At 38.1% G+C, this 23843-nt stretch overlaps 1 protein-coding gene across 3 annotated transcripts in view; it reads right to left on the bottom strand.

The window, feature by feature from the left end:
• The window catches only part of Fat1 (FAT atypical cadherin 1), a 119351-nt gene that overhangs the window by 81064 nt on the left and 14444 nt on the right, over window positions 1-23843 (bottom strand). For all 3 annotated transcript variants that reach the window (XM_070016342.1, XM_070016343.1, XM_070016344.1), the window contains exon 2: window positions 20278-23563. In XM_070016342.1, the coding sequence (XP_069872443.1) occupies window positions 20278-23545 (3268 nt within the window). In that variant the 5' untranslated portion in view covers window positions 23546-23563. The remainder of the gene's footprint in view (window positions 1-20277; window positions 23564-23843) is intronic.

The following is a 23843-nucleotide window of genomic DNA, read 5'->3' as shown; positions in this document are numbered from 1 at the left end:
GAACGATATAAGAGACTATTATGTAACTACTACTGTGGAAAGAGCATTCAGCCAAATTCCTCCATTTCTTTAAGTAAGAACATAAAATATATGAAGGGCCAAAAATTCCTATTTCAGAATTTTTTAAATCCCCCTTAAGATTTTCTTAAAACCACAGATTTTATAATCAGTCAATGCAGCCTGGGACTGCTTTCCATATATGAGGTTATGTAATTAAAACCTAACTAACTGATGTCTGTACAGTTGACATGTATTTGGTAAAAGACAGTAAACCCTTTCTATTAACTTCCACCAGAATCTTTTCCCTTTCAACCTAGGTAAGAATTGTCATTCTCTCTACTGAAAAAGAAAATATTAACAGATCTTGAACCCTCAATTCTAGCTGGTATGTCCCACCCAAAACAAAAAGAAGATTTTCTTATGCACTTGCAGGTAGACTCAATTTCTAAGCATTCAGGATGTGGGAATCTGATATAAAGAAACCAATTTTCCCTTGTTAAATTCTGATTGCAATGCTGCAAAATTAATGCATTAACATCACATTCTTACTCTTTGACTCTCTGAGTCACTTAGGACTATCACAAAAGCCGAACTCAAAGTATCTATGGGAAGTAGGCATTCAGAAATAAATCCCTGAAGAGCTATAATCAACCAACTGTCACATAAAACAGACAACCACTGTCTGGTTTAGAAAAATAATGATTTTTTTTTTTTACTTCCAGATGATTAAAGATGCACCCATTCAGTAAGATTGCCTTAGATTGGGTCCCCCATGGAGCAAGAAAGCAGAAAAATCTGTGTACCATAATTATGTGTGAATTTTCTTCTCCACTCTAATTCTGAAAAAAAAAGCCTGTGGGATCTTTTCTTCCCTACATACTTCCTCCCACCGTTAACATTTTATTGGTAAATTAGACTCTACAATACAAGTTTTACTGGTTACCAGAATTATATAGAAGTACAACCTGAAGCTAAAGAAGAATAAAAACTCGGTGAATTTTTGAATGAGCACTCTTTTTCGAAGGCTCACTGAAGTCCGTAGAGTAGCTTCATTAACATCTGGGTCTCATTTGTTTCAATGTAACATTTCTGCCTCAATTACAAATATCATGTTAATACTAACTTCTTGAACCTACTGCCTAAATCTCCAATGTTGAACTCTTTTTTTTGTTGTTGCTATGTTCTTTGGGATTTCTTCAGCAGTGGTTCTTTACAATTATATTTTGAACAGAATCCCGAGTCTTTTATATGTTTCATATAAAAGCCAAGAAATTGCTTGTTGTCTGAAAACAAATCTAATCACTTGTTCTCAAATCCCAGAACAAAGATAATCTGTTTGGATTCCATCACTGTTATCATAGAGTATATATGAACTTCAGACATAAGACAATAAATTAATTTACAAGACCACTTAGGGAAGAAAGGGAGAAGGTTCATTCTTGGTTTTCAAAGTCACTTTAAAAAAAAATCAAAAAGCCTCATAGTAGCTAAATCTCAAAATGCACCTTAAACGTGATTTTATAGCTTAAGTAGTATCTAACCAAAAGAAAGAAAAACTAAAAGTCAAAGCTTTTTCCCACACATAACCTGTAAAATCTGGCACATGAGAAACACTACCTTTTTAAAAAGAATAACAAATTAATGCAAATAATAAGCTTTAAGATACCACTGGGACAAAAATTTGAAAAGGAAAGTTAAAGTACTGTCCCAAAGGTTTGTAAAAAACAGATTATTCACTCAGAACTACAGCCACAAAGTGAACAATCACTTTTTTAATTGTGTTTCCCGAGGAAATAATTTTCACTTAACAAAACTGCCAACATTTTGCCTTTATTTTTAAACTTAAGTAGTCAGTGGCAGTAAAATGAAGAGAAATAAGCAAATGTTCGTGGGATCTTCATTTCTGAAAGTCATTTCAGATTCAGAAATGCAGCATTTTTTATTTTGAGCGTTAAAAAATTACGCCCAGTAATCTCACTTCCTGATATTTAATTTAGGAAGTGTTTTGTCCAAAACACATTATACCTACTATAGGTTATCTTTATTATGGTGCAACCAAATTGAGCATACTTACCAATCAGAAAAGGCTGTCCATATATATGTGTATAAATATATATATATATACATATATTTATACACATATATATGAAAAACAACAGACAAATAATGTTTGAATTCTATTTTGTTTAAAGTCAGTCCAGGTGTGGGGGATACATTTATGCATGTGTCTGTATAGGCATTAGGAAAAACATCATCACCATTCTCAAAAGTCCATTTTAAAGTTTTGTAACAGTCTACATTTTCCCAGACTTCTACAATAGCTATTTACTATATCTTTCTTTTCTTTTTAATAAGGGTCATTAAAAAAAAAACAACAGGGGTAGCTCTTTGCTAATTTTGTTCGTGTCATGGAAAGTCAACTCTTCAAGAAAAGAAATCAACACTATGCAATCATTTTCTAACTCCCCTTTCAAAGACCTTCATAAGGGACTTCTAAAGCTACACAGATGCCCCAGCAGGAAATTTATTTGCAATTCAACAGATGCACCTACAGAGATAAGGCAAGATGTATCCTCAGTGGTGGTAGTAATAATTTCCTTTTATTATTCTTTTGCTCCCAAAAGCTTTTCAACTCAAAGAGAGCCTGTAGAAGTTAATAGGTCCCTAATATCTACTCTGGGGCCTGAACTGATCCTGCTTCAGAAGGTAATGGTTAAGACCCCAAGTAGCCTTTCACACGGGCTTTAGCAAATCCCCTGTGGTGAGATGGCCCCAGGCAGCTCTGTTTTTAGCAGACCAGGCACTGACCTAATCAATAGGGTACCAAGCAAGACAATCCCCACATTCACCAGCCCTGACCAAATGAAGAGGAAAGGAGTTGGGGCTTTATGGAGGAAAGCTTTTTACCTGTCACAGTGATGGTTTTGCTCAGCGGGAGCTTTAGGAAAAAAAGAAAAAAAGTTCTGCTGTTCCAGCAGATTTCCTGGTCAGCAGCCAGCACAAAATAAACTTATTTACTTAAGTTTCATTCACGACTTTGGATGGGAAATTGCTGAAGCCTGAGAAGGACAAGGTAAGATGCACGACAACCTAGCTGGGCCAATATGGCATGGCAGGAGCTTTTGATTCTCCTTCTTCAATGAAATACAATGACATCCTAGAATAAGGACAGGAAGACATACAGCAGGAAAGTCATCCTAGCCTGTGAATCCCAAAATTCCCATAGAAAATTCTATAAGCCTGAAAATGGTAGCCTTTTGAACTTCTTAAACAGACCACTGAAACTTCAAAGATCAGGTTTGCAAAATAGCAACTGCTTTCCATGAACACCTCTTTATTTCCAAAGAGAACTACAAAATCTGCACATTTTAAGTTAATTACACAAGGTAAGAATTCGAGAAGCATAAAGGACCTTGCTAGCTAATTATTTAAGGTTTCCATTTGGCTTCAGAATGGTGAATGTGAGCTAAATAAATCTTTGGAAAATTGCTCTGTAAAGGATTGTTTTTAAGCCATCATATACTCTCACATAAGGAAGACTTATATCTCAGAAGTCAAATCCAATTAGAATTATGCTACCAACCCCAGATATGCCCAAAGAGCCATTAGGAGCAACTTCAATGCAGTCACAGACGTTTATCCTGAGAAATTAGCTGATTTCCTCAGAATTTTTTAAAGCTATCACTGGACAATTTTTAATTGAAAATAACATTCAGGTTTGAAACTAACTGCTGGGATGTTTTCTTGCATCCATTAACTCAGAACAAGAAAGTGCAAGTCAAATAATTACAAAATGTGTTTCTATCTAGATTTGATATGAGCTTAACATCCCAAGAATTACTTCACTGCAGTATTTTTAAAGCTATGCCAGAATCCAAGCCATCAGCATCTTTAACAAAGAAATTTTCTTAAAACACCAGCACAATGGGCTTTTAATTTCCTTAACGAATGTCATCAGAACCAGGATATCTGGCAACCATCCAAAGCTACAGTACACACCACATGCAGAACTTAACTCTTTCTATCTCCTGTCCACAAGGGTGTGCTAACCAATCATAGAAGATCAGAGCTGAAGACAATGACTAGTCTGACTGGGCCTTTAGTTGTTGGTAAGCCATCTCAATATCCACAGGGAAAATTACAATGGTATGTAACTATCTTTTAACGAAATGTTAGAATTTCCACACCCTTAGAATCCCCTAACACCCAACAAATGAAGAGTAGTTTTCCTCACCACCATTTTATTTTAGCAAATTTGAGCAGCCACTTCCTATTAAGATGCAGTTTCTTTTCAATTACAGGTCCCATGAAACATTAGTTCCTGCAATGCATCATCCATCAGTAGTAAGCTGGGTACTATATAGTGCATGCACATATTTCCAGGTATTCAGGAAACTGGAAAAAAGGATAGCAGGAGCCCAGAAGTTTGAGACTAACCTGGGAAATATAGCAAGACACAGGCTCTAAAATCTAAATAAAACAAAGCAACAATGACAACAAATTATTCAAAGCTGTATTTCTCCAAAAAGAATTTTTTTAGAATACAGAACTATAGAAAATATAGAAAGAAATCAGTATCAGTATCTGAATATTTCTACTCTTTAGAATGCTATGACTTCAAGACAGATGAGACAACAAAAACAAAAACCAAATCATCTCCCTTACCTCAAAAGAACCCGGCAGAAATTATTTTCAGATTATAACTAACCTCAATGAAAGACTTCATCACAGACTAGCTGTAGGCCAAATATTTTGTGAATGCTATTCTTCTAAGTAACCTATTACTAAAATTTAACCTGAAAAATAACTGGCAAAATAACTAAACTCCATAAACACACATAAACCTGCTCCATGGTAAGTGGGAATTTGAAATGGAACTACTCCAACTTGAAATTTTTGTAAGTATTTTTAAAAATGTAAAAGATACCATATGAAAAAAAGAATCTGAGTATTGCCTTATTTACTTATTTGGATACTAATGAAATTTTACTTTTGGTATATTGTTTTTAATTAATATGATTAAAACTAATTTCACTTATTTTTTGTTATTGTGGCTCCTGGAATATTGCAAATGACATCTGTGTTCAGAACTATTGAGCAGTATAGTACTAACCAATTAAAAATGTTAATATAATAAAAATGTTAATATAAATTATACAAGCCAGTTAACTTTTTTCCTATGGACACTGGAAAAGAGAAATAAAGTTTTGGAAAGTTTCTAATAATTCAGTGTATGTTCTATTGAGTCATAATTATTGAGTTATTAAGTTGTCTTAAGTTTTTCTGTAAGTTTTGTCTTAAGTTTTTCTTTAAGTTTTGTCTTAAGTTTTTAAGTTTCTTTTCAATTACATGTCCCATGAAAAATGCTAGATTACCTATAAAGACTATCCTGTAATACCAGAGGAAGGAATTTAAGACTATTGTTCTCTTTGTTTTTATGCCCTCATGTATCACATTATATATATCCAAGGCTAACTATATATAAAAATATAAAATTTAAAGTCAGCACCTCTAAATTAGGCTTCTAATGAAGTCTGTCAACTAAATTGCTACAGAAACTTAATCTGATTCTACCAAACAATGTTAGAAGCAGTATCATTCATTTTGATATATAATGACTGCTGAGCTTTTCTCCAAGCAATAAGCAAGGAATAAACACTCAGACTTTATTTTAGTCACTTACTATTTTTTTTTAAACCCTGATGATGATTGTTTTCTACTCAGTTGTTTTTCCTCATCTCTTTAAAGAGAAGAATAACAACAGGGTTCAATTACTTTTCTAATACACTATTCAAGAGGGCTCCAAGTTTCCCTTGACTCGCCAATCTATTAAAAAAAATACCTGGTCCTAAAATATCCAGACAGAAAACAATGAATCAGTAGTTACAAACTTCCATTGAAAATTCTGAGAGTTCTGTTGGAACATATCACAGAGCACTTTCCCATTGACTCAGCTGCAAACATATTCCCTGATAATCCTAACAGAAGCTCAATTTTGTATAATGGCAACATGTATTACACTACATCTTCAAGCTATTTTTTACACATTTCCGTTTAAACTGAAACTTAAGCCAAAACACGCATTCCACTAGCCTAAATGGAAATGTATTAAAAATAACTTGAACCCAGACATTCGTGGCTCATGCCTATAATCCTAGCTACAGAAAAGGCTGAGACCTTGAGAATGATGGTTTGTAGTCAGCCTGACCCGTCCTCAAGATTGCACCTTAAATTAATTAACCATCAAAATGACAGACTACAGGCCCCAGGGCTCCGATCCAGCAAGCACAGGCGCCAGGTCCTGAGTTCAAGCCCCAGAATTGGCAAAACAAACAAAAACTTGAAATGCATTTTAATGCCATCATGTGGTTTATGATATTTTGAAAGCCTGAAGTTATGTAAGGGAGAAAGATTTTTAAGATATCATAGCTATTTTTACCAAACAATTTCAAAAGCCTTTCACTTACACACACTCAACATCCAAAAAAGAATATTCTCCAAAGGGAAAAAAGATCAAAGAGCCAATGGCACTATGCTATCAGATCATTCCTATAAAAGGGGAGGCGATCAAGTAGGACTTGAATCCAGAGGCTAACCTCAAAAGAACGTGCTGCTTCTTTTCTGTGAGAGCGGTGGGGCTCTTCCTGTGGAACAAGCCTGGAACAGGCTGCTGCTGGATGATGACAGACAGGGCCTCCTACACCCCTGCCCTTAGGCAACATCCAGCCAACTCCAGACACAGAGCCACCAAGCTGAATAGCAACTAACCTAACCATGGGAGAACCCAGCAGAAACCAGCAAAGGAAGCATGTGGCTGATCCAGCCCTAACTGCTCAGGGCAATACTGTGTCCTCTATAAATGATGGTATTTTGAAGCTAGTAAGTTTCAGGGCAGTCTGTTTCCCAAGTATGGAAATGACAAAGTTCCTTGTGACAATGGACGTTTTAATTTGGTTTTGGATTTGCCTACATTTATTCCCCTTAAATTTTCTAACCTCTCCAAACTAACTTCATCTAGCAGGAATCTCTATTTCTTTTTTATGGGGGGAGGGGAGGGGTTCCGGTCGAGGGCCTGAACTCTGGGCCTGGGCGCTGTCCCTCAGCTCTTCAGCTCAAGGCTAGCACTCTACCACTTGAGCCACAGTGCCACTTCCGGCTTTTTCTGCTTATGTAGTGCTGAGGAATCGAACCCAAGGCCTCATTCATGCAAGGCAAGCACTCTACCACTGAGCCTCCTTCCCAGCCCTGAAATCTCTATTTCTTATAACACAGTTTCTCTCAAACCCTAAATCTGTCTCTTCTAATCTGATTTCAATACTGACATAGAAAACAACTTCCCAAGGTCTTCTGTTCTTACTTCCGTCTTCCTAGGAAATAACTAGCTCTTTTCCTTTCTTCTTCATAAAAGTTTGTAATCAGCCTGTAAGCAGCAAGACAAGAAGACAAATGAGTTTCTAAAATGTTTATGTGTACTTAACAAAAATAAAGGAGGTGTGAGTGTGTGAGTGTGTGTATATGTGTGTATATGTGTGTGTATGTGTGTGTGTGTGTATGATTTTCCTTAAGAAAAAAAATTCTGGTCACTGAATTTCCTGTCATTGTTAAATCAGACTTCAAAGGAAAAGGAAAGCTAGGTTCTAAAAGTCACCAAGCCAGTATTCCTAATTACTCAGGAGGCTGAGATCTGAGGATTATGATTCAAAGCTAATCAGGGCTATAAAGTCCATGAGACTCCCTTTCCAATTAACCAGCAAAAAGAGCCGGACTAAGAGACATAGTTCAAGTGGTAGAGTACCAGCCATGATCAAAAAAGGAGAGCATTTGCTTGTAAAGTCTCCAGCATCTTTCAATAGAAATAACCAGTAACTTTAAAACACACAACAAATGTCCTTTTTAAAAAAAAGGACCTATTGTGGATACTCAAGTTAATCCAGGAAAGTTTCAAAAAATGCTGTCAACTCCAGAAATTATTATTTTATTAATTTATTTCCTGTGCCAGTATTGAGACATCAACTCAGGGCCTGGGTGCCGTCCTTTAGTTTTTTTTAGTCAAGGTGGGTATATTACCACTAGAGCAACACTTCCACTTCCAGCTTTTTACTGATTAACTAGAGATAAGAGTCTCATGGACTTCTCTGCCTGGGCTAGCTTTGAATTGTGACCCTTAGATCTCAGCTCTTGAGTAGCTAGGATTTACAGGTGTGAGACACCAGCATCTGCCCAGAAGTATTTTAAATTTTAACAGATTAAACAATAATTGATAATCAAGCAAGTAAAAGTAAGCTCAACTAATATGAGTGTGATGAGGCGGAGACTTTGTCAAATGACACAAGATGGAGAAGGTACTGATCTTTTTACATGGAAAACAGAAGAAATACCTTTCAGTCCAGAAAGATAAGGCACTGCATATACTACTTAGGATTCCTAATGCTATGCTTTGGTGGCTCTGAAAAAAAGAAGTTGTTTCTGGAAAAGGAAAATCTAAAAAAAAAAAAAAAGGAAGAAGAGGAAGAAGAAGAAGAAGAAGAAGAAGAAGAAGAAGAAGAAGAAGAAGAAGAAGAAGAAGAAGAAGAAGAAGAGGAGGAGGAGGAGGAGGAGGAGGAGGAGGAGGAGGAGGAGGAGGAGGAAGAGGAGGAGGAGGAGGAGGAGGAGGAGGAGGAGGAGGAAGAGGAAGAAGAGGAAGAAGAGGAAGAAGAGGAAGAAGAAGAAGAAGAAGAAGAAGAAGAAGAAGAAGAAGAAGAAGAAGAAGAAGAAGAAGCAGCAGCAGCAGCAGCAGCAGCAGCAGCAGCAGCAGCAGCAGCAGCAGAAGAAGAAGAAGAAGAAGAAGAAGAAGAAGAAGAAGAAGAAGAAGAAGAAGAAGAAGAAGAAGAAGAAGAAGAAGAAGAAGAGGAGAAATGCATTGTTACTGGACAAGAAGAAAAGAAATGCATTGTTACTGGACCATTGTTGATGTTCTAATTCTTGTTATTTTGGAACAGCTGCAAACGAAGGTGGTTTATGTGGAAGAGGAGTTGCAGAGGATCATACAAAACTACAGGACAAATGTTAAAGGTCTTTCCTTATCAGAGCTATTTAGCTAAGTGCTTCCTTTTAATATTTTACCATAATTGATTTCAATTTCAAGTTATTACGCACTGAACTAGTACTTTCTGGGCACCTCTCTGCTAGGCAATGCACACAGAAAGGAGTTTCTGCCCTCCTGACTCCAATCTTCTAGAAGTAAAAGAGAAAAGCAGGTCCCTTTCTTTGAGAGCACCCTCTCTAAGAGTACACCTCTGCCTTTCTGCTTGCCTGCTTACCTGTTTGCCTACTTCCTTCACTCAATAAAGCTCTGTCAAGTTTTCTTACCAAAAAAAAAAAAAAAAACCCAACAGAAGGCAAAAGCAGATTTTGTGAAGTTGTTAAAATAATTCTTAGAATAAATGTTATGTAGAACATGCAATGTAAAAAACCATTAGCTGTAAGTTATATCACTTTACATTCTGCAGATGTGGAGCTTAGGTGGGCTTTTCTGACAACATTCAGCTAATTAACACCAACCATGGATTCCCTTCACACCCAGGCTTTACCTATATGAAGTTATCACAATCCTGAGATGAAACCCTTTCTTTTAAAAAGTGTTTTCACAGCCTTCAAAAGCAGATTCCCACTAGGTCCCTTCAAAGAACAAACTAACTTGGCATTTACATGACAAACTTACCTACTTTCTTCACTTAAATACATAAATACTTTCAAACTGAGCAACAAATCCAAAAAAGAAAGCACATCAGATAACATGCTGGATTTATCAACAGATGACCACCACTGAGTATTTACTAAACACAAACTATGTCCCAGGCACTATGAGGAGGGAAATGTCTGCCACAGCCAAATGTCAAGTATCTTCAAGGCAAGGAAGGCAAGGGAAGATACTGACAGCTGCCAGGCAGAGGCACAAGATCTATAACTGAGGACAATCGAAGCAAAGAATAAGACTGTCTCACAACAGGAATAACATCAATAATAACAGAATTGAAAGCAAAACTGCACTGAAAGAACAGATTTTGGAAAATATTTTAACTACGAATTTAGGGAAGAGTTATTTTTCCATGGAGGTTAAAAGGCAAACTTCAAACTGCTGAGGAGAGACTAAACTACCAAACATTGGGAAGCCACAGATCAGAATGTCTGCCCTCTTTCCTAAGTCCTCTCTGCCTCCTCTTCTAAGCCTAAGGTTCCCCTTGTAATAGAATAAGCATTATTTGTTCACTTTTTTCTTTAGTGCTGAATAAAGGAAATACTTATATACCAAACAAGTGTTATTACATCCTAAATACTTTGATTTTTAAGTCCACTTAAGTAAAATTTCAGCCTGTGGTGAAAGCTGAGTTTTCTAACATTTTAAAACAACAGAAAATTTCCACTGTAAGCTGGCAAAGCTTAAGTTCAAATACGAGTCCAAGGTGTTGCTTAATTTAAGCAAAAATACACTGTGATATCTATTTTATCGCAATTGTTTATCTTGTACACCTCTCTGGAGAAACAGGCCATTTTATGTGTTGGTTAAAGCCAGATGCTCACATCAGTGCCTAGTTACTTGGGAGGCAGAGATCAGGAGGATAGCAGTTCAAGGCCAGCCTAGACCAAAAAAATTCATGGGACCCAATCTTAACTAATAAGTAATCTTTCCATTTTAAAAGTTTACCTAGTTCTTTTACAAATTGGAAGTTAAAAACTACTGTATTAAAAGTTGAATATTAGATCTAGTGAATGTATAAAAAAATTAAGAGGCCAGAGAACACTGCACAAATGCTTGTCATTGTCATTATCATTACTATTGTCGTCATCATCATCATCCTCCTGCTCCTCCTCATCATCATCATAATCTTTATTCCCTGCCTAGTCCCATGGAAACCTTGAGGATTAGCAACTTCAAAATCTCAAGCCTAGGATCCCAGGACCTTGGGGACCATGGATATATATATACATAAGTTCTGTCCTTAGTGAGCCCTATGATAATACAACCAGACTGCTGAACCTATGAAGAAAGAATAAACAGGCTCTGACAAATTCTTACAGGATCCTATGACACCAAAAACATTAAGAACATTAAGTAAGGTCCCCAGCTGAACAAGAAAACAAGTGAGTGAGCTGCTATGTTAACTGTGGGGCTTGAAAGACAAGGGATGATTAAGGACAGACTGATCCTTAGTTCAGGGAGAGAAAGAGCCAGATAATAGTGCCCTGAATTATATACCATATCTCTGGAACCCAAAAAACAGACTACTGGGTTACAGGTGAGTCCTGAGAAAGCAGAAGCAGTGATGGCTTATTAGGCCAACCTAACAGATTGCCCACTGTCTGTTACACAAACCCAGCAGTAAGATTCAGGATCTGCCCACAATGAACCAACAACATGTAGGAAAACAGTATGCAAAAATAAAAGGGGGGGGCTGGGAAGGTGGCTCAGTGGTAGAGCGCTTGCCTTGCATGCTCAAGGCCCTGGGTTCGATTCCTCAGCACCACATAAGCAAAAAGAAAAAAGCCGGAAGTGGCGCTGTGGCTCAAGTGGTAGAGCACTAGCCTTGAGCTGAAGAGCTGAGGGACAGTGCCCAGGCCCAGAGTTCAGGCCCCACGACCGGACCCAAAAAAAAAAATAAAATAAAATAAAATAAAAAAAATAAAAGGGGGTTGGTGTCAAAGATAGAACCATTAGGGGCTGGGAAGGTGGCTCAGTGGTAGAGCGCTTGCCTTGCATGCCTCAGGCCCTGGGTTCGATTCCTAAGCACCACATAAGCAAAAAGAAAAAGCCGGAAGTGGCGCCGTGGCTCAGGTGGTAGAGCGCTAGCCTTGAGCTGAAGAGCTGAGGGACAGTGCCCAGGCCCAGAGTTCAGGCCCCACAAACGGACCTCCCCCCCAAAAAAAGATAGAACCATTAGTTCTATGTACAGAGAAAGGTTAGTGTCCAGAAAGCAAGCAAAGTGATGGGCATCAGAGCTAACAGAGTGGTAGAATACATCCAGGGTAGATGATAGGAAATAATGGGCGCAGGGGCAGGTTGCAATCAGCTAGAGCTAAAGGACAGAATGGGCCCTTGAGGGCAAAGTAACCTGGGAGGCAAGTTACAAGCTCCACTACAAAGCAGGGACTTCCCACAAAGACTGCACAGAGTCTCAAGGAAGATCACATGGAGGGTGGGATCAATGCTACTCAGGAAGAACCTGTTGCACAATTATCCACAAATGTGTTACTTTAGTGGTTTTTTTTTTTTTTTTTTTGGTGGGGAAGGAGGTTTTTAGGGGGGGCTGGTACTGGAGTTTGAACTCAGGGCACTAGCATCTGAGCGGTGTCATACACCATTTCAATTCAATTATTTTTCACATAGGGTCTAAAATCTTTGCTCTGGCTGGCCTTGTACTACAATCCTCAAACCATTCCTAACTTATTGACTAACACTGGTTCTCGCTAACTTCTTGCCCAATATGTCACTGAAGCACAATCCTCCCAATCTCATCCCCCACAGAGCTGGATTTCAGCAATGTACCACTGAGTTCAGCCCAGTCCCACACTTAAAACAACATCAATTTCTATTATACTCCTTTCTTTAAATAAGGAATATTCCAAAAGTCAGTGACTCAAATGAGTGTGCCTCATAATCCTCATTACTTGTTATATTTGTATCATTTAATACTGAGCTGCATAGCATGAATAAAGCATATAATGCCATGCAATTTCATCATGATCACAGTAACCATGTAAGTGTATGTAAAAGGCTTAAAGTAGTACACAGTCAATCTTTAATAAATATTCTCTATAATTTCATACTGATGAGATGGTGAAGGTGAGAGTTTGCCACTGATAAGAATATGGTTAAATTATCACCAATACAAATAAGTCATAAGAAAATACTGAAATAGCTAAGTAGCTTTTATTTTAAAAAAAAATCAATTAGTCTAGAAAATACTGAAATAGCTAAGTAGCTTTTATTTTTAAAAAAATCAATTAGTCTAGAACTTAAAAAGAAAAACTCTATTTAATAGACTCTCCCCTGCATTAAACTTAAAAAAAAAATGCAGTTCTAAAGAATTCCATTCAACAGGTTAGTTCACTCAGCCCTTTGCAGACCTTGCAATGAAACAGGTTCAATACAGTATCAGATATCCTGAGGAGATAAGGTACAGCTTAACCGGCAAGGCAGCTAGATGATAAGCCTGGCCCTTGAAGTGCTCGGTGAATAGTTTCCTAGACTTTCTATCAGTGCTATGGAACTGGAGAGCTGCCAATTCAACAAGCACAGGCATGTGCCCTTGAATGGCAATCTCTCAAGTCCATTTACTCCTAGTAACAAAGACTTGAGAGATTGTGTCAGGGCCCTGGGTGAGCAAGCAGTATGTATAACCGTCATGGTTTATTCTTTGTTAAATGACATAAAGGTAACTGCAACCTAATAATTATATAGAAAATGCAAATTAATGAGGAGAAGCTTGACAATCTCAGCCTGAAGAACTAAAATAATGCAGTCAAAACAACAGCCTCTAAAGGGTGAAGAAAAAAAAAATCTAGCTGGGTGCTAGTGGCTCATGCCTGCAATCCTAAGTACTTGGGAGGGTGATCTCTAAGGAGTGAGGTTCAAAGCCAGCCCAGTTAGGAAAGTCTATGACACTCTTATCTTCAATTAACCAGCAAAAAGCCAGAAGTAGAGCTGTGACCTAAGCAGTACTGCTCTAGCCTACAAGTAAAAAGCGAAGAGACAGACAGAAAGAAGGAAAGAAGGAAAGAAAGAAAGAAAGAAAGAAAGAAAGAAAGAAAGAAAGAAAGAAAGAAAGAAAGAAAGAGAAAGAAAGAAAGAAAGAAAGAAAGAAGGCAGGCAGGAAAGAAAGAAGAGAGAGGAAGGAAGGAAGGAAAGAGAAAGAAAGAAAAGAAAGGAAGGAAGGAAGGAAGGAGGGAGGGAGGGAGGGAGAGAGAGGGAGAGGAAGGAAGGAAGGAAGGAGGGAAGGAGGGAAGGAGGGAAGGAAGGGAAATCCAACACTGACAAACACCTGTAATATAAAGCTCTATTCAATGCTTATAATTGTTCAAGGTAGGCAATATGGAAAGAACAGACAAGGTATATGCAGGCAATCCTGAAACATTCTTAGAACATAAAAATGGTTCTCTGCCAAGAGGGATGAGGACGGCTGAATTCATTCTGGCTTTCCATGCTGCTGGATAGATGTCTGGGTGAACAGATGCAGCATTCAAGGCATTAAAGAGGACAATGCGCAAGAGAACAATGATCACAGTAACTCAATTCAAAAAAGATGTGTGTGTACAACTTCAATGTCAACTAGTCTGGAACGAACTGATTTTGAGGGTTAGTTGCGATCTTAACAACCATTTAAAACATTGACAACCAAAAGCTCCAGAGGACAAATATCCTATGTGCACTCAGAGGCAGTATATTGGCTGAAGGTACAAATACTTTTATTTGCAAACACAGGTAAGGCACCGGTTTGTCATCTCTTCACTATCCAATATATTCTCTACAGTTCACCTACCAATCATGTCACTGTAATCATCTTGTTTAATACCACCATTATGAATTCTAATGTTCTGTACTCCCAAGTGAGCTAAAAAAAAAAAAAAGTCTACCATTCTACAAAAACATGTGACAATATTCCTTCAAGACCAAGTCTCCACCCCAGCCTAATCCAGAGTCCTATTCAACTAGTAGTTCTGGAGAGCAATTCTATGAGTGAGAGGCACCTAATGTAATCAGACTGCTTAGTACCCAAGTGGTCTCTGGTTACTTAAACCTATCTGCAAAAGTTTTCTTACATGAAACAAACAGTATTTATCTGGCAGTGGTGGTAATTAAGTTCACCCAGTGTTTGGAACAGAACTTGATGGTAATATTTCAGTAAGTGTCTACAGTTTACAGTACTAGTACTGATTCATCATTATTAGTATTATCATTACCATGGAAGGTATGTAGTTTACTGTTTCTATTCCTTCCCCTCCATATTTCTACCTCCTCCTGGCTTCTATTTTGGAATTGTGGAAGGGCACAGTACATTACCATGTTCTGCCTCACAGCATGTGTAGTTTTATCCCCGAACCTCCTCCTAACAAGATTTAGTCACTGAGTACTTAAAGTATGCAACTTTACTGTAAAAATTAACTAAAGAATGCCTGGTCTTGTTTTCTTTCAAAACAAAATGGCATTTCTGCCAGATCTCTAATTAGACTTCACTTTGACTTTAAACATCCTCCTAGTTCAAGTAGGATCTGGATCCTAGTAGAGACCATATCACCATGTCCTGCCTTGACTCAAGAACACACACCTACACACATGTACACACGTATGCATGCACGCACGCGCACAAAGGCTCTACTCCCCAATACAGCCTCAGTGCGTTATCTTAATATCTATCCTTTCTGCTAGAGTCTGACTTCCAATCTAATCTCTCTGTGGCTGGGGGGGGGGGGAGGGGGGAAAGAGTTTGAGTTTCTTGGCACTCCAACTTTCCTAGAAGACCATCAAGAGAGAAGTCAGCAGCTGGTGCCACTTAAGGGAGGAGACAACAGTGCAAAAGTTCTTTCACCAGCAGACTTCTTAAATCCCTAACCACACCTCCCCTCAGTATCATGCTGCCAGAATTTCTAGACCCAATTCCAATAGAGGGAACTGTTACCATCTATCACAGTGGTCACAGGCCCAGGGACCCCCACTCTTGACCACTCCACACTGCTCTCAGTGCTGATGCATAGCTCCCTCTCCATTATACTTGCTGTCCTGAGAGAAACGACAGCAGCAAAAGAACCTAAGTCTTCAGATGCATTCTTCAAACTCAAATGATAAGTCAAATGATACTAAAATATTGAGAGACTTGCCACACCACGGCTGCAGGAACCTTCTTGCTCTCGATGAGGTAGGCCATTGGGCTAGTGAATTTGGACTTCACTTCTGTTTCCAATCATATAAAGGCACTTATTGTGTCCCCTTAAAGAAAGCCAAGAGCCCCTCCCCAAGATGTCCCTTAATGAGAATGCAGCCTTTTTCTAAGAAAAAGTCGGTCTTCATTCTCCCTCTCATCTTTCATGAACAGTGATTTATCTTGTCCCAACAGCTGTGCCTCCATATTAACACATTCCTAGTCTTTCCAGCAAAATGTATGTAAATTTGAATCCTTAAACCATGATTGGGGTTTTAAGAGCCACATAGCATTAATAACTTTTAAAATTTGGCCCTTATCTTAATGAAAAACATGGCTCCCCAAGTAAGTAAGGTCAGAGGAGGGAAATGCTATTACTGGGTTACATTTTACTAACAGAAAAACACATATGGGAACATCATTGCCACGCAACACTGCTCCAAACCAACTGTCCACTAACAATCAAAAATATCTGGCTAAACATTTTTTTCCCCTAAAACTACCTAAGTTTTAAAAGTTAACAAGGAATAATTCCTTAGTTCTCAAGTAAAATTAATATACTGGGTAGATATCCATCAGCCAAGACCAAACAGAATTGATTTCACTTATCTGCTTAACTTTGAAGCCTACAATAAAGCAACTGGAAACATAAGTAAAACTAAAATGAAATGCAAGGCCAGGAAACCAAGAATCTACAATACACATGATGCAAAGGTACTTATTACACTAAACACTATTGAAAAATCTTCAAACACTGTTTGACAAGAAATGTACTCATTACCTTACTTATGTAACTGTAATCCCTCTGTACATCACCTTTACAATAAAAAAAAAATTTAAATCTACACTGTAGATTTTAAGGAGAGAAAACTAAGGAATCTTAATTAGAGCCTGGAGGTTGGTACTGAGACTTTCAGATTGACTTTCCAAACAATGTTTCATCTCCAATGGAAGAGCGATGATGTGGGAAATGAATTTGTCAGAGTTTACTCACTGGTTACCTAGGGGACTTTCTGAAAAAAATGTGTGATACAAGGAGATGAGCAAATGATGGTCACTCCCACGCAGTAATTATACAAAGTCTATTAGCAAAATATGTGTAAAACCTAGGGCTAACAGAACCATACATGTAGTGACATGTTTTAGGTAATCCATACAATTTCTATTTTTTAAAGACCAATTTTTCAGGGGATGTTTCAAACATCAATATAAAGAAAAACGAAGACTATTAAAACAGAAATGCACTGGGAAGGGATGTGAAGGGTAAACAAAGGAGGAGGCTGCAATGCTTGATAAGAATGTACTCATTATCCTGCCCATGTAATTGTAACCCCTCTGTACAGTATGTTCACAAAAAATAAAAATAAAAAATAAAAAAAAACAGAAATGCATTCAGATTGCTGGTCTGTGAAAAGTATGTAAAATAATATTTCACAATTTTAGAATAAACCACCAGAAAAATTTGGTCATATTACCCAACCAGCACTAGCAGTTTAGAGCCAAAAAAAGCTAGTAACCAAGTAGATAACTGCTCTCCAAAACCAAAGTAGTCCTGCACAACTTGAATCAATTGGGCCATTATTAAATGCATCAATGTTAAAGAAAGAAAGAGGTGAGTGGAATGGGAAATGAACAGAGTAACAATCCAGAAAACTACTGACCAGACTAATATCAATTCTGAGTTTTTCTTACAAGCAGTGTGATGCTCAAACTTCCTTTACTTCCCTTCATGGGACATACTTCATACTTCAACATTGCCTTAAAAATTTATTAAAGGCCTTTAAAAAAAGGAATTAGCCTGCCTAATTTTAGCATTTCTACTGCATAAAACATACTGATTTTTCTTAAGGGAATTCTATGATACCAACTTTCCTGGCTTGGAATCTGTACAATAATTTGGGCACATTATTCTATTCCTAAAATCTTATGATGTAATGTATACCAGTCTAATGGGTAAGTATCATTATTCATTTAGTCAGTTTCTAAAAGCAAATAAACCTAAATCAGCTACACACTGAGTACTTTCTTCTATCAAGCAAAGACCAGAGAATAGATGGTGTAGAAATTTTGTTTCTCTCTCTCATCTTTATCATTTATTTATACCAACACATGACAGTTATAACTTACTAACCACCCTGCCCATAATCCTAACACCTCCTCTACCCTCCAACTAAATTACCATGGAAGTCTGGCACTGCCTTTCAGCTCTGAAAACTACTATACTTCTGTTCAAAGGCTCACCTTCATTTGTCTAGCTGTTTCCTTTTTGGTTCTTTTTTCTCCATAGTAAGAATAACACAATTCCTTAACTTTATAGTTGAAAAATACTAGTTTCTAAATCCATCTTTAAAAAGCAACAATAAAAATACTCTTTGCATGAAAAGGGGAAAAAAAGGCAAAGTGTATATAATTTGAGTCACCAAGAGAATGTAAATTAAGATACAGGTTCTATTTTCTGACTCAACTCTAACTTTAACAGGTCTTTATAGGAAACCTACTCTGGGAAAAGAATTGAGAATAATTATTCTTAGAAAATTTACTTAAGCACATCATAATTTTAGCTTTAGCTTTTGGGTATTTTCCTATGTTGGAATAGTATCTAGAAATTCTAATGTGTGCATAAACACAAACAATACAACATTCTATTTGTCTGATGAGTGATTGCTGAACACTACTTAAGTGCTATTATTTCTGAGTTTTTCAGAATAGAATTTTAGATATCTGATATATATTCTGTAGACTTTTTAAATTTCATCCATAGTAGTGGTATATAATCAATTAGAAAAAGAATCCCTTGGAAATGTAGCTGTGGCTCAAGTGGTAGAGTGTCAGTTAAAAGACAATGCTCAGGCCCAGAGTTCAAGCCCAAGAACCACCACCACAAATACACACATCCCTTAAATTAATAGATGCACAATAAAAGCCTTCCATCTCCAGGTAACTATTTCTATGACACTTAATTTTTTTTCATATACATGCACCTTTAGATGCTGGTGGAGTGTTGACTAGATGCTAGTATGAGTATTGACTAAAGGATGTGGATATGTGTGTGTGTGTGTGTGTGTGTGTGTGTGTGTGTGTGTGTGTCTGTGTGTCTGTGTGTATATGCAATTACCTAAATATAAATATTTTAATATAATAAAATACATATCGTTTAGGATGAAGAGTTCTATAAAGCAAACATTGATAATAAACTGAAAATCATTTAGGGAATATGAGTGCTGTCATTTCTCAGTTTTGATCTCTACCAATGCTCAGAGAGCAGGACAGTCAAAGCCAAGCCTCATTTATTCCTTTAGCATTTATTGAGAAGGTTCCATGTACCAGGCAATTTTTACAAGGTGCTGAGCTAGAAAGTGCCTGAGCTGAAGCCTATTATGGTAGGCTCACAGTTCCTCTGGGAGACTAACAGGGAATAAGTATAACATCTATGCAGCTAGAGGAAGGAACACAGAGTACAGACAGTACACACTTGCAACAATGGACTACCTTTGAGATTTCAGATTTAGAACCTTATTCCAGGAAAAAGACTACTGTAACAAAACACTGCTACCATTTCCAAATATATTACTAAATCTAACACATACTAGGAGCTTGCCTATGTTATTCCACCATATCCTAACAGAAACCTTGTAATTTGGAATGCCTCCACCTTACTGGCATAAAAAGTTCATTTTAAGTAGTATTTCATTTATCCAAGACCATGTATTATCAACTGAAAGAGCCAGGATTCCAAGCCAAGTGTTTGCCCTTCAACATTCTACTTTTCTGCACTGGCCTCTCATATATAACTTAGAGGAAACATAGATCACATTAAAGAAGTTTAGCACATAATCTTTTGAGTCATTGCACAATTTTGTAAGTATGCAATATCCTCTGGATGGCATGCCAAATGGCACTGGTGTTGTGGTAAGTAGAAGCCGGCAAGTATTGAGGCCTTTAGGCTCCTCCCAAGGGCTTCTGAAGTTAACAACAAAAACCACAACAGAGAGTACAAAGTTAGAAATCAATACCAGTAGTAACAATTTTAATTGTCTTTTACTTATCTTGTGGTCATTCAGACTCCTTTGATTCCATCTTCATGGCTTATTACATACATATAAGCACATTTACATACAACAGGACCAAAACATGCATATGCACTTTTATAGTGAGCCCTAAGAGATCAACTGGGACTTGCAGAAATCCCATAAGACAGATATCATATAGGATAATATATTGCATATATTATATATTATATATTATATGATATCTAAACAATATATGTAATTATATATAAACATGTCTTAGTTTCATATATATACATATGTGCATATATGTGTATGCATATATATACATGTGTGTATACATACATACATATATAAGAGCAATAAAACATGTGTACCTGTTTCTTCATCTATTCTGAAAACACCAACACCAGATCCATCTCTAATGGAGTATCGGATCTCCCCATCTCTTCCTGTGTCCTCGTCATGAGCTGACACTGTCATGACTGATGAGCCAATAGGGACATCTTCTTTCACCACACCCTTTTCCACAAAGCTAGAAAACACTGGCGAGTGTAAGTTCTCATTCACATCGACCACTTCAACTTCCACAAAACAAGTGGAAGACAGAGAAACTGGCTTCCCTTTGTCCTTGGCCCTTACAGTGAGATTATATACTTGCTTCTTCTCAAAGTCCAACTGCTGTACAATTCTAACTGCTCCACTGAGTTTATCCACATCGAAGTGTCCTTCTCCGTGGTCTATAAGACTGTACCTCACTTGACTGGATTGTCCTAAATCAGGATCATAGGCTTCTAACCACATGACTATGGTTCCTTCTGGCAGATCTTCTCGAACTTTTACACGGTAATTAGGTGGAATAAACTTGGGAGGGTTGTCATTAACATCTCCTAGTGATACTTTCAAAAGCACAGTAGAATACAGCTGGGGTTCTTCTTTGGCTTGGTCTCTGGCTTCAATCTTTAAGTAATGCACATGCTGGACTTCACGATCCAAAGGCTGAACAATTTTAACCACACCAGTCACACTGTCAATTGAAAATTTATCAGTGTCAGTAAGAATGGAGTATGTTACATGTCCATTGGGGCCTAGATCTCTATCAGTGGCTTCCACCTGAATGATCTCACTATTTATCTCCTTGTCTTCGCTCACCTCAATGAAATAACGCTCCTGTAAAAACTCAGGAGGGTTGTCATTGGCATCAAGGACAGTGATATGTAGAAGATGCCAAGCTGCCTTCTGTGGTATGCCAAGGTCATACACAGTAATATTCAGGGTATACTTGTCTGTTGTTTCACGGTCTAGTGGAGATAAAATTTTCAGCATTCCTGTTTCCATGTCAATGATGAAGCAACTATCCTCATTTCCTCCAGAAATAGCATAGACCAGTTTCCCATTGAAGCCAGAGTCAAGGTCTGTAGCATTCATGAAAATTATACTGGAACCCACAGGATGATTTTCCTTTACCTCAATACCAGTTGGAAGAGTGCTCCTGAACTGTGGGGCATGAGCATTGACAGAATGAGAATCGAAGAAAACATCCTCCATATCCTCCTGACTGTGTAATTTATTGGCCTGCAGGAGTTTCTCTGCCAGCATTTTGGCAACGCCCGTCTCTTCACACTGCAAGTTTACTGGCTTGCGGCTGGCAGCCACGGTGATGTTGATATATAACGGAGTAGCATAATTTTCTCCATCTGTAGCTGTAATTCTCAGGCTGTGAAAAGACATCTTTGCACCCAAGCCATCCATAAGAGATTGCTTTAATGATAATACCCCAGAGTTGGGGTTTAAGTCAAATAAATCTAGTTCATTTCCAGTTTCAATCTGGTATCGTACCAATTGAAGTTCATCAGCATCAATAGCAGAAACGGTAGTGATTTGCTCCCCCACACTTAGATCTCTGGGAACTGTTCCTTCACAGTTTATTTTCTCAAACAAGGGTGTATTGTCATTCAAGTTATTAAGAGTAATCGTAGCCAGGACTTCAACTTCCCTCCGGTAAGGCAAGCCCCAGTCTGATGCTCGAATCCTTAGCGTGTAAACTCGAGGCATCAGCTCATAGTCCAAGTTTTCTGAAGTACTCACAGCACCCGTGAAATGGTCGATCACAAATGGCACGTGATTTAAATTTGCAATACTGTAAGTCACATACCCATTCTCACCTTCATCAGGGTCTACCGCATTCACACTCATGACAGTAGTACCGATGGGTGTGTTCTCATCAAAGGATGCTTTGTAGGCTGTCTGAGAAAATTCTGGTGGGTTGCTATTTACACCTAAGACCTTAACCAAGACTTTGGTAGAGGCTTTTCTGTCACTTGTCAATACTTCAAGTTCAAAATGGGACGCCTGCTGTCTTTTGATTGGTTCCAAAACAGAAATGAGACCAGTATTGTGATTTATATTGAACCTCACTTTTCCAGGTGCACTTTTAAAAATGTATCTCAAATGCGAATAGCTAGGAATGGCTTTGACCATGACCACAGGTGTGTTGGGAGGAGCAAACTCACTTATTTCTGCTCTGTAAACATCCTTTTCAAACTTGACGGGGCCAGCTTTGAACTGTGGAGAAGCCACGTGAATCACTTTGACTGAGGAGAACTGGGGAGGAGTTCCTTTGTCTTTAGCCTGGAGGGTCAGATTGTAGCCAAAAGGATGACTGTCCCAATCAATGCTACCAACAGCTTTGACTTTATATTCCTTGCTCCCTGGGAAGGACCTCACCATTCTAAACTGTTGATGAAGGTCACCGGCCACAATAGTTAAAGAAGCTATTTCCCCATTGACGCCCTGATCACAGTCCTCCACGGTGACAATTGCAAATGTTGGGTCTTTGTCCAGTTCCGATGGTGATAATGTCACGGCTGTTACCACAGGAGCACATTCATTTGCCTGTTCCACATGAACTGTTAGCTTGGCCATGCTGCTGATACCACTGCTACCGTACAGTTTCATTCCCCGATCCACAGCAAGGATTTCCAGCTCATAGAGTTTTGTCTCTGTGTAATCGAGACTACCAGTTAATAGCACCACGCCACTGCTTGGGTGAATCGCAAACATGTCTGTTCGGTCTTTAAAACTGTAGTAGAACTCTCCATTGGTTCCTATATCTGCATCTGTGGCACTGACCCTCGCAATGCTGGTCCTTATAGCTGTGTTTTCGGGTAAGGAGACACTATAGGAGGTGGGGGAGAACAATGGTCTTAAGTCATTTGTATCCAGCACTTGCACCCTGACCTTTGTTCGTGCTTCAGCATTAGTGATTTTTTCAACTGCTTTGATGACCAATGTGTAATGGTCTTTCACTTCTCTATTAAGAATAGCTGTATTTCCTCCTTTGGTCCTTATTCTTAGAAAGCAAAAGTCTCCAAGAATGTACTCTTCAGCTTTGAACAGGTTTTCATTGTCTCCTGAGACAATTTTGTACCTTAATTCCCATGAAGGGTCTGTAATGTAAATACCCATCTTTACTGGATGCCCAACGTAGGTTTTGGCTGCAGAGTTCTCATGAACAGTGACATTGTACTGGAAATGAGTAAACTGTAGAGAAGGGGTCTGTTCAAGTTTTTGGCTTCCATGGCTGTCTCCAAAATGCTGGAGGAAAAGGAGCAGTAGCAGAAGCAAGGCCAAATCTCTCCCCATGGTTTAACTCACAGGAACCTAAAATAGAAGGAATAGGAATCATTATTTTGTAGAAATAAAGCAAGCAAAATGTCCATCTTAAGGAAAGTATTTCTCATCTATATAAAATATGAAAAATTTAATGGATTGGGAGCTTTTGTGTGCTCCAATTCAATTGTTACCATCCTTCTAACAAGCCTACCTTCTTTGAATGATTCAAGTTATTGTATTTCATATGTGATGACTTAAGAATCAAAATGAGCCAAGTGCTGGTGATGCCCATCTGTAATCCTAGCTGTCCAGGTGACTGACAGCTCAG

Source organism: Dipodomys merriami, unplaced genomic scaffold (genome assembly GCF_024711535.1).
Source record: "Dipodomys merriami isolate MVZ:Mamm:240054 unplaced genomic scaffold, mDipMer1.0.p SCAF_12, whole genome shotgun sequence".
In the NCBI taxonomy this organism is placed as follows: domain Eukaryota; kingdom Metazoa; phylum Chordata; class Mammalia; order Rodentia; family Heteromyidae; genus Dipodomys; species Dipodomys merriami.
This window is presented reverse-complemented; position numbering and strand designations above follow the sequence as displayed.